We start from the raw sequence: 12,130 nt of genomic DNA, 5'->3' as shown, positions 1-12,130 counted from the left end.
TATTATGAAAGATTTAGATTCTTTCAGCCATCCTTATACTTTTGTAGTGCTGTCCAATATATCTGAGTAGAACCTCCCACAAATGTGTCATCTAAAGATGACCAACAGGTCTATGGATTGGAAAAAGAAATACAGCACTTTAACATTCTCTCAACCATGTCTGAGCACAAGCTGAGTATGGGGAAGGATATAAACTCATTTTTCAGATGAACTATAAAACATTTGCTGTTATAGCAGAATGGTGAAGGTTAGATGGGCAGGTCATATGGGGTGGCACCAAAATAGGGAAGCAAAATTTATGCCAACTAAAATGCAGTTGCTTTACAAGATACCCTGGGGAATCAGACTTTTAAGTTTGGTAGGGGGGCTTGTGGAGGTTAAAAATTCTAGACATAACTACACATGGCTACAGCAAGCTGGTCCACTTGGACATAGGTTGCTGCAGAGATGAGGCTCACACAGAATAGACTAGTGTGTTTCAGACTTTGAATCAGCATATATAGTTATGGACAGTTGATGGTATTGGTGCAACAAAACTTAATCCCAGTGCATTAAACATTTCATCAGAACTGGAAACGCAAAATGTGAGAGATCAAGATTACTATAACATTGCCTAACAAGGTTAATGACATGAAAGTGAAGAGTATGAAGTTTGTCATTCATAATCACATTTACAGGCAGAATTATCAATTTTCTGCAATTTCACTGATCTTTCACTTTCTGTACAAAAGCCTAATATTGGCAGGGGGCATTATGGTATTAAATAATGGAACATTTCACAATTTTGTAATTTTTTTCAAGTTTATTTTTCTTACTTTGTATTTTATAATGAATGTCAAAAAAATCAGCCCTGCTTTTGAGCCAGTTCTCTGGCCTTTGCCTTCTCAATTTTGGCAATCCTGGCAGCAGATTTTGATCCCAAAAGACCACCACCCCAATGCCTTCTGAATTCTTCATAGCGCTCATTGAAGTTGGTTTTTACAGACTCTACAATCTTCGTCAATGCTGCCCTATCAGATGACTCCACCTGTAAAATTATGCAGTGACAGTTTTGGGTATTAGCAGAAAATTTTGACTTGAAAATTCAGTAATTTGTTATACTGTAATAAAGGTAATTAGTACCTGAGTGATGGCAACACACGTGCATGTTTTCTTATGTACTAAACGTCCAAGACGGGCCTTTCCTTTAACTATACAATATGGGACCCCCATCTTTCGGCACAAAGATGGCAGGAAAAGTACCATCTGTAACAACAGAATTACTCAGGAGATATGGAATTGTTAAATATAAAAACAAAATTAGTGTATACTATTCAGTGCAAATTGTCATCAATTTAATCAGGTGAAGAAATTCAAAACATCATTAAATTAATATTGTACTATTCTTTGCATATATCTAAATTTATACCTCAATTGGATCCACATCATGTGCAATTACAACCAGCTGGGCTTTCTTCTGCTCAATCAGTTTTGTTACTGTCTGCGCTCCTTGCTTTACTGAAAGAATCTTCCTCTCGTGTGTCTCTTCTTTCTTCGAAACCTTAGCCTGAGCCTGTGTAAACAATCTCTGCTTCTTTGCCTGGCGAGTTTCTGGGCGATACTTATCAAGCAACTTGAAGAGTGTAGTAGCTATAAAAAGAAAAGACTTTTTGAATCTCCTAAAAATCATTTAAAATCTTAGTTCTATCATTTGTTGTATCAGAATTAAAAAGCTCGTTAAAAGTCAGCATCATACTCAGTTGTTATTTTCATCATTTCACAAAGAGTGTAAATGAATAGGAGTTTAACATTACCAGTTTGCCTGTCCAGAGTTTGAGTAAACTGATTTATTGGTGGTGGCACTTTCAGTCGTTTTTGCAGTACTGATTTCTGTCTTTGAATCCTAATATATTTTGGCCATTTCACAAAACGGCTAAGGTCACGAGGTGGCTGAATGTCCTGACCTGCAACAATATTTGTATGTTAAAAAGACAAGCACTGCACGTATCAGTTACAAAGTTGCTTAATTCAATTCCAGCATGTTCATAAATTCAACAGAATGTACTGCTCCTGACTACTGCACATATCCCTCAGCAGAAAATTTACATTTTACAATAAAAATGGAAAATGCTTTATGAATTGGAAGTTTTTGGTATCCACATCAGAAGATATTTTCAATGCCAACCCCTCAAAGAAAATTTATTACAATAGCCAGCAAGTATGCCAGCAACAACCAAATCTGAAATGAATGACAGCCCTTAACCATTTTGAATTTCAAACAAAACAAAATACCCAAAATACCAGAAAGTGCAAGAAACAATTCACTATCTGAAAAAAGATGCATGGAACCTACAATCACATTAAGATCCCCAAAGCCAAATCAGCATAATAAAATCCAGCCCAAACAGCTCAATATGACTGTGCTCAAGTCTGCATGCAATAAATCTTAATTCTCGTGTGCCCACAAACAGTTTTACTCTACTGCCGAGCTGCCATTTATGTACCTAAAGAACTTCCAGCAGGAAACTACACCTGCAAAGCATACATTATACTCAGGACACTAGTTCGTAATGAAGTTAAGTTTAAGCTTATTTGATCTTTGTTTGCCAATTCTCTATAAAAAAGCACAAAGAATAGTCTAAACCGTCAAGAGTGGCTCTAACCCACTCCTGTGGGTGTATATAAATATCTGCTTTCCCACTTTCCAGGTGCTGAAAATGTGTATACGTGTGCCACTTAATGCTATGAACATCTGCATGCATCCTGAGGCACCAACCTATCACTGCTGCATATGGGTTGTTTCCAATCTTGGTGAATCTATCCAAGCATTTATCATACAACATATGCTCCATTGCGTGCAACTATTTGCAAAACCCCTTGTTTCAATATCTAATCGTTTATGAGATAAAACTTACAACCACAATTCATGACCTGCAAGGACAGTAATGGTCATGTCGCACATCAAACTCAATAATTCAAGAATGAAGTATCACTCTGCTCTTAATTTTAAATAATATTTCAATATCTTATCTACATTTCATTCACTGCAATGTATGAGCTAAATCAACCATACACAAAGCTTACACAATACATTTTTACCTCTGCAAAATCCTGAAAATTTCGTTCAATGTTCTACTTAAATTGATGCAGCGCTATGATACATACCAAAAAGTAATTAAGCCCCTTAACGAGCGAGATATTGGACTGTAAGGTATGCAAAAAATTTAATAGTTTTCGAAAAATCCGATCAGTAACATTGGCCAGAATGCCATCTCTCAGCAGACACCAGCATTTGGCAAGCATAACCACCATAATGAAAGGTGCCCTCAGCATGGAATGCAGACACTATCCATAGCAGCAGAATGTTAAACAATGGCAATTTTCCCACGAATTAATCACAAAAATTTGTTACATAATGCATAAACATACAATTTTTATTTGTTCATAACTCTTAACAAAACAAGAAACCTGGAAGAAAACCAATTCAACTTGTGAGAAGCTGACAGGTACATTACAATTCCTTGTAGCATGATATTAAAGAACTGCAAGCAGCCGCCTTCTTTACTGATCACTGCATTCATTATTCAAGTTTCCCCAAACATGTAACTTGTGTTGAAAAACACTAAATAATGAACTCTAGAACAAATATTTTAGAATTCAGTGGGTATGCAATGACAGATTTGAGCAATTCTAACTCCAATTTCCAGTTTATGAACATCTTTTATTTACACAAATTTCATGTCTACAGGTGACGATTTGTTGTGAAAATGTGTGCTGATATTTGCACAAGCAAGTCACTAGGTGGACCAGCCTTCACCATGGATCAAGTAAACACTACAAAAGTAGTTCCCTTTGTAGTTGACTTGCCCAATCAAATATTTCCCATTTTACCCTCAATGGGCCTAGTTAAAATATATATTTTTTTCAACAATCTCCACAGAAGTTTACAAACAAATTCATTATTAAACCAGTGTTACATGCACATAATTTATCAGAGGCTCAGTATAAAAATTTAATTTTGCAAAATGTGGCACATCAGACACCTGAAATTACACAACGTAAGAAAGTATCAACTTATATTTGCTCTTAGAAATGCTTACCAATGCCAAAATTTCTTGTCCTTTTATCAAATAAAGGATTTTCAACCTTCTTTGGTTCTACTTTCTTAACTGCCAGTGGTGCAGCTGCCACCTTCTTCCCCACAGTCTTCTTCTTGGGCTGCAAGCAATTAAACCATTATTCTCAAAATATTGTACACAATATTAAGCTGTTACAAATAATTGCTTCACAGTAAAAACTGATGTCAGGAGCCATACAACATCACTTGGAAACCAGCTACTCCTATGAAGTTATGGTTCCTACAATTAAAGAACTAAAACAGACCACATTTACTGCCAATGATTTGAAATGTGGCAACTGCAATTATCTTGATACAAAGAAAGAGGCGGATGTAAACTATCTTAACTACTTAGTTCATGTGATAGTTAAGACCTTCATGCTGCACTGTTTGAAGCTGGGCTACAGATTGAACTGGGTTTAACAACTGTAACGAACTAAATGAAAGCTGCTGCCAAAAACTGACTTCATTATACCAAGATTAACAAAGACTGAAAATCCACATCAATACCTTGTTTCCCATAAAAGACTGTCCAAACTATATCACACTGCCTTCTACATAAAATTAAACATTCCGACTGGTCCTGTGAACGGTCTGCCAAAAATGCAGGTTTTATAACTATTTCAGTTTGTAAAATTAGCCTATGCACTTTATTGTTGCACTTTTACTGCCAATTACATGCCTGGATGCAATTTCATAACAAACCCATTTAAACTCATTCTCATTTTACCATCACACATGATAGTCACAAAATTAGTCACTGATATATCCTTGTTCAATGAGGGATTTTACTGGAGTGTTAGTTTTAACAATCAAGTACAATTTCAAAAACTGTAACATTCCATTCTTAACTCATCTGATTGAATTCCTTGAGACATGAGTCACCTATCCTCTTACTGAGTAGCAAGTGCATGGCAGAGGGAACTTACCATTATCACATTAGTTTCACTTCCCATTCAAATAGCATAGTGAGTAGAATGAACACAAACGCCTCTGCACATTCTCTTCTGCACCCCCATAGGAACAGTATATCAGGGGTTGCAGTATATTCAATATTTTCTTTAAACTCTGTACATAGAATTTAACAGGCTAGTTGGATCTACAAGTGCCTTCCAATTGTTCAGCATTTCTGTGAATTTGGCGAGAAAAATATTCAACATCTCCTGTTCACCCTATTTGGTATTGGTCCCATACATATTAGCACTATTTTAAGACTAAACACACTATTTGTGAACCCTTCTATACTGAAATACCAAGGATGTCTTCAGTCCTATCTGTACACACCTCTCATCATGTGCAGTTTCACATAGGAACAGCTCACATACACATGTTCTCATACACACACTGTCTCAGTCAAGCAGCCTACTATGCATCCATTTCTTTGCTCAGCAATTTGTGCTGCTTTTATTGTGATGAAAGCCTAAAGAAAAAGGACAGCTGGGTAAAATAGTATCTGAACAACAGGTACACACAAGGTTTCAGATCACAGCAAGATTTTAGATTTTCTGCTTGGAAAACTGCAGCAGGCATAATCCACATCACTTCTTGCAGAGGGGTTACCTTCAGTCTTGATGTTATTGAATTTAGCATATGTTAAAAATCAGGAGTAATCTCCAACAGCACAAGCAAGGATGCTTACTTCTGCACGCAGAACTACTTCGAATCAGAGAACAGGTGTCACAGCACCTTCCCTTTCGGTTTAGTAGCTGACAGGCAGCTGGGCCCCATGTGTATTTTGCTGTGTAGTGGTGTTGAAGTCATGCTTTATGGCAGTTTGTGTAGAATTCCTGTTTTGGAGACTAAGTGCTCCAGTTTCTATTGGTTCAACAGGAAGGCATCACTATCAAAGGAAGATCCTGAAGCAGTGGAACATTCTTACTTCATTGACTGGCAAATTTCAGTACAAAACAAAGTGCACACAAGTTGTGTAAACTGAAACCTTTGTCTTTGCACATTTCACACACGTTTTGGAACCATTTAAAATGCTTGAAAAATGAGTCTCTTAATTATCTTTCAAAACTAAAATTATGTTAAATAAGGCTAGGTTTTGATTTTTGTGAGCCTGTTATGTGATAAAACAGATTTTATGTATGACAAAAATTTCAGTCAGCAGGAAGATTTAGCATACTCTAATAAGTGTTGCCAGCATGCAGCCAGCCACTCTTCACTATGCACTGCACGTACCTACAGAACATGCAACAGTGAGCATGTGGGCTGTTTGGCTGTCAGCTGACCCCTACCACTCTACTCACTGAACCTGAGTATAGTACCAGGTACATGCTGACTTTATGGACTTGCAACATACTGCTTTTCATCATGGGATATGGGCACTAACATTTCTCCACAGGAGGGGCACAAGACAAATTGTCATTTCCAACAATTGTGTTAATGCCAGAACTAAATTTTAGACATGAAAATCTATCCCAGACAACAGGACACCAATGAAATGTTGGTCAGGGAGACTGATCTCTAGTCTAGTCCAATGCCTTGGTTGAGCTGAAAGGTGATTCTGGTTATGAGTTGGCAGAAGCAATGAATCAATGCCAAATAGAGGTTGAGGTAACAGATCACTAGCCATCTAATGTTTACATTTAGACTAACCAAACTGCCATATTTAATGCACTTTCAAACTGCACAGTAAATTCGGAAAATGTCTTAGATAACAGACAACTACACCAAACGACAAGAAACACTCAAATAACAAGACCCCACACCATTCCAAAAAATCCACTGCACAAAAATCTACTGGAATCTATCACTTCCCTTGACCTATATAGGTCAACAGCAACTACCAATACCACACTATAAATCTCAAAACTTTCACCACCACCACCAAAACCACCACACTTAATCGTACCACAAAAAGCACCTAGAAAAAGTCTGAATCTCCACACATAGCCGTCCCTGCTCAGAGATGCCAGAACTATAGTAAGCCTTATTTCTTCACGACACACTGAACACGTCAAGACTTCAGCCAACAGGCCGAATAGCTGACAAAATTTTATTAGAGAGACAACGCAATGCCCCCCCATCATCGCCAACAACCAAAAAACTGTTGACCTTGCCAGTCACATCTTTACCTACCAAAGACAAAGCAATTTACCAAAATTCACATACAATGAACAGAAAAAAATAACATTGACATAACAAAACCAAAATCATTAACTCACTGAAACATATTCCACTGAAAGCAGTCACCAGCAATTCCACACACGTGAACCCCATACACCACATAACACGCTACCCATAAACACGCCACCAGAGAGAACCACCGACCACAATACGCCACCTATAAACATGCAAACTAAACCAAAAACATCACCTAACACACAAACACCACCAGAGAGCATCACCGATCACATCAAAACGACACCTACAAACACGCCACTCTCACAAACTAAACTCCGCGCCATCATGACATCACACACCACAATAGTCTTACGTCACGGGTCAAAGCAGACGGGAGGAATGTGACACTTCCGTCGACGCACAGCATTTGCTAAAGTGCAGATTTTCTCACTGCACGAGCCATACAGTGCTAAGCAAGAGGTTTAGCTGGATCACAGGAAATCACTTCCACAAGCATGAGAATTTCTTAACAAATAAAAACTACTTCCTCCACATAAAAGAATGGCCGCCATGGGGGGGGGGGGGGGGGTGTACCATGCGGACAAACATTAAAAGGAGTTACACAAACATTGTGGTAGTTATAGATAGGAACATTGTGGTAGTTATAGATAGGAAGTGTTTTGAACTATGGTTACTTAAGACACCAGTACATCGGCCCTGAACTCTCTGCCAAATGCAGCTAATAATTGCACTATAGTCACTAAATGCTTTGTGTACTCCAATTTATTTTGCATTGTGGATGGCTTGTTTTCTTATTTTGAAACGAGTGAAGAGACTAATCGTGGTGCGTAAAGGGATTCGAATGCACCTCTTGCCGCATAAGGAATCAGCTTTCCCTCTGACCATTATGTCAGTTCTGCATACATGAGAGCACAGAATGCAGCCCTTTGAGAGGGAGGTGGGGCTTATTCCCCACACCACTCCTCTCCCCTTGGGCAGCCTAAGTTCTCATTTGTTTATGGTCACAGCTGACTGCCACAATATACAGTCCACATAATGTTTGAAAACAAGAAAGTTACCTCTGTGTTAAATTTAATTCTGTCAAGTGAGTAATCCCCGACATACCTTGAACCAATTTTGCATCCATTTTTCCCCACTTACAACAATGAAGCAGTCATCACAGCAGCATGTCACCATTTTAACACTCCAAACCAAAATATCAATGGACTGTTTATGGAGAATTTCAGTAACAGTCCACACTAATCATCTAGTGAGCACTTAAGCAGGATATATTAATAATGACTTTTCATGCATCAACTGCACAAATCAAACTGAATTAGGCAGCAGAACATACTTTTTTTATCAAAACAGGGCTCCATTAAGTTTTCTTAATTTTCCAGTTTTAGTTATAGTCAAGTATACAATGTACCACCAACAAGGTTGCAATACAAGTTTCATTTGAGCAGTTGCCAGACAGCAACAGACAACAGGCCGAACTGTGCATGCACAGCTACGATGACATAGGCAGCCCGTGCTAGGTGTTTGCTCTGCCCACACACTTTTCATCACATTTCTGTGTGGAATTTCGTGCATGGTGGGGCATCACGTGACCATGTGCAGTCATGCAAATAAGGAAGCAGTTCTTGGCATATTATTCATTTCAAAACTAGACTCTACAGCTCAAAGTACCATAATATTCTGCTATACGGTGACTGACAGATTTTTAAATTCTTACTCTGCAATATTTTTATGTAGCATTTCCAATCAGGTTTACATCTACACAGCACTGCAAAAGCTAGTAAGATGAAATACAAATTTCTCGCAAAAAAGTTTGTTGTATAGCTTACACAATAAAGGACAATAAATTCCATGACTATTTCAAAATGCGTAAAAAGTGAACAAGGTTTTCTGTGAGGCAAAGAAACTACAACTGACAGTTTCTTTTCTACTCTAGGAATAAATAAAAAAGCCATGTGGGGAGTTAAAATGATAAAACACGGTATGTTGCCCATCTACAATTTAGCATAGAATGGCATTCTATAAATTTAAGAAAAACAAATTAAGAAAACTTCAGGCCTAGAGCAAATACTAAAGTGCCTTGTGATCGAAAAACACTTTCACAGAAGTGTCAGATTTGTAATATTCTGCTACATGTCAATATATTTGAAAAAATATTTAGTTCAAAACTACTGACCAAATTTGCCTACTTAGTCAGCTTCAAGTCAATGTTTACATATGTTCGTACATATATAGCATTAAGAGATCTTACAGTGTCATAAAACGAATTGGACATCAGAGACTATTCCAACAGCATAGGAATTTCATAAACCATACTTAAAATGCTTCATTCTGCTCTAACTGCAAATTTCTATGTCCAGATGCACTCTGATGTACCTGATATTCAGCTTTTCTATGTAGGTTTCGTGATACCAATTTTCTTCGAGGTCCCGTAGTGTACTCATGTTTGGTTCTTTATTGTGGTATAATGTCTTTCGTCCCAGAAAATGAAAATTTGCACTTTAAATTGAACGCAGTTTAAAGTAGCCAATAGAGTGGAATGAAACACTGTTTCAAATAGACAAACTGCCTCAGCAGAAAAAATTAATAGAAGCAAATTGCTCTACAAAACTAACAAATAGCTTCATTGAGACAATGGTTCATTGCTAATAATGTGGAAATAATATAAAAAGCAGAAAACTAATTTTGGCCTTTCATGTTTATGAAAATGTATATTAATTCACTTGGTGGCTCCCAGCCACAGAAATCTGTTTTGCTTTCATTTGACGCGGGAGCTGTATACAAAGAGACCAGCAATATCACGAAACATACGGATCACGTGGAGAAGGCCCCCACTATACCTCAGCTTGCTCTGCGCATGCGTGAATCTGGCAGCTTGGGCACACGCGGAATAATTTATCTGGGTAGCATCTAGCTACTTGCTGCTACTGTTCATACGGCAAACAGCCACACTTCAAGTAGCCAGAAGCTGGAGATGACACTGTTCATACACTAATTCAGCTCTCTGCATGTACACAAGCCTGCTGGCAACTGCTCAAACAAACCTACAGACCAGTCTCACTCACATTGTTTCACAAGTTATGCCTACACTCTCAACCAAATTGTCAAATTTATCAGCCACTTCCTTTGGCACTTCAAATACGTGGAGGTGTGGCATGGAGCATAGATCATACGCTACTTGAAATTCTTAGAAATACAACAGAAAGGGCTAATTTAACTAGGTGGTGCAGTAGAATTTGCATGTACTCAAAAATCAAGTTGTCCACTCTAGGCCTAACATGGAACAGGTTATTCTCAACTTCCTTTACCTCATTAATAGTTCAACTCTCAACCTGTCAACAGACACACTGACAGTTATGTATAAAAAAATTTCTGAAAAACTATTTCCTATATTTTTCTGACGCCATTACAAGCTAGAGCCAATGAAATTTACACATCCAATAACAATTCCCCAAAAACATATACAAAAATTCCTAAATAAATGCAAACTACGCAACACATGGTCAGATAAAACTTAACCTGAACATCTGACCACATGCTGTAGTCGCATCTTAACACACTGGCTACAATGCTATCCTGAATTCTTTAATCTTCTTTCCTAATTAAGAAATTAAGTCCAACCACGTGAAAACATCTCCAATAAAGAGCGAACTAAGAGTAAACCTGCTCCCAAATACGGATTTATTGTGCAACAGCAGATATGGTTCACCATAATCTAATCTGTTTTTATGAATTCTGCAGTCTTATCATACAAAACTTAACAGCTACTTTCTGCAAACTGCACATAACGATAGTATCAACAGATGAATAAATTTCATCAATTTGCAAACTGGCTGGCCATTCTAAATATCAGCCTTTACATTGATGCCTTTTAGTAATTAGATATATAGAACTGTTTAGAAAATTGGGTTACTTATTTCTATAGTAAATGAACTGACTTCACTTTAATGAATGCTGTTTTGAGTCTGCGACGAATATACAACTTAGAACAGTTGAATAATTATATTAATTTTAGTAGAACAATTCTAATTAAAAGTAGACAGAACGCAAGCAATTTCATAACTGCAATCCGAAATTACAATCTCACTTCGCAAAGTTCAATACTGACTGCATTGCAATAATCAACAAGAAATAGCTAGAAATATAAAATAAACGTAAACAACAGAAAATAACACCCCAGATGATAAATCGAGGTACACAGTTCTTATACCTTTTTCTGGACCATTTTCTTGCCAACAGAGTTAACGATGCGGTTGGATTACTTCCACACGTGGCAACACAACCTGGTCAGACGAACTAATCTCCTCTCCGCCTAAACTCCAAAGAATTCATGTGACCACCGGTATACGGCACGCAAAACAAAGATGCCTTAGCAAAGACGTAGCACTCTCGGAAAGCTAGTAACATCCTTCCGTATACATAATATCTTTGATAGGTTTCAACAACAATAAATAATATGAGTGTCTTAATTCCACCAAAATGTTCCATCGGAGCATATTTTAATGACCATTTCTAAATAACTTGAAATTAAGTTGCAGATATAGACGATACCTCGCGTCCCAGTCTCACAACACATTTATACGTCTTAAGGCCAATTCACACTGGGCGTCAGGTCGCGTCATTTCGAAACATCCCACAATTAGAACTGTGAAAGTAACGAAAAAAATGTATCCCTACCTTTGCGTTACTAAAAGCAACAGTACTCGCTACAAATGTATCGTTACTCGTAACTTTCGTTACCGACCTTATTGCAAAACTCCTATGGAATCCAGTCGCATTCATACTGTTGATTACATCTTAGTGCTCGGATGAATTTTTTATACTTGAATCCGTTTGGATTGGGTCTAAAATAGTAAAATAAAAACGAGAAACAGTAAATTTTAAATTATTTAATGTGGAAATCTAATGTGGAAGTCTAATTTTTACAGATTTAATATACTGAATGTG

General features: G+C 37.4%; 1 protein-coding gene across 1 annotated transcript; it reads right to left on the bottom strand.

The window, feature by feature from the left end:
* Positions 1 to 782: 782 nt before the first annotated feature.
* On the bottom strand, positions 783 to 11,546 carry LOC126248564 (60S ribosomal protein L7a). Its single transcript, XM_049949659.1, has 6 exons — positions 11,394 to 11,546; positions 4,080 to 4,197; positions 1,794 to 1,943; positions 1,409 to 1,629; positions 1,123 to 1,245; positions 783 to 1,027 (listed from the first exon to the last, which is right to left on the bottom strand). Exons 1-6 carry the CDS (start codon positions 11,406 to 11,408, stop codon positions 845 to 847), a joined length of 810 nt encoding a protein of 269 aa, XP_049805616.1. The 5' UTR covers positions 11,409 to 11,546; the 3' UTR covers positions 783 to 844.
* Between the last annotated feature and the right edge of the window lie 584 nt (positions 11,547 to 12,130).

Source organism: Schistocerca nitens, chromosome 3, assembly GCF_023898315.1.
Source record: "Schistocerca nitens isolate TAMUIC-IGC-003100 chromosome 3, iqSchNite1.1, whole genome shotgun sequence".
NCBI lineage: Eukaryota > Metazoa > Arthropoda > Insecta > Orthoptera > Acrididae > Schistocerca > Schistocerca nitens.
Note: the sequence above shows the minus strand (reverse complement) of the source record. Positions and strands in the feature narration are given on the sequence as shown.

Excerpts from the sequence above, each read along its gene's own strand:
- LOC126248564 (XM_049949659.1), bottom strand. Across the intron at positions 1,246-1,408 it reads ATGATGTGGATCCAATTGAG|ATGGTACTTTTCCTGCCATC; the intron begins GTATAAATTTAG and ends CTGTTGTTACAG. Across the intron at positions 1,028-1,122 it reads CGTGTGTTGCCATCACTCAG|GTGGAGTCATCTGATAGGGC; the intron begins GTACTAATTACC and ends ATAATTTTACAG.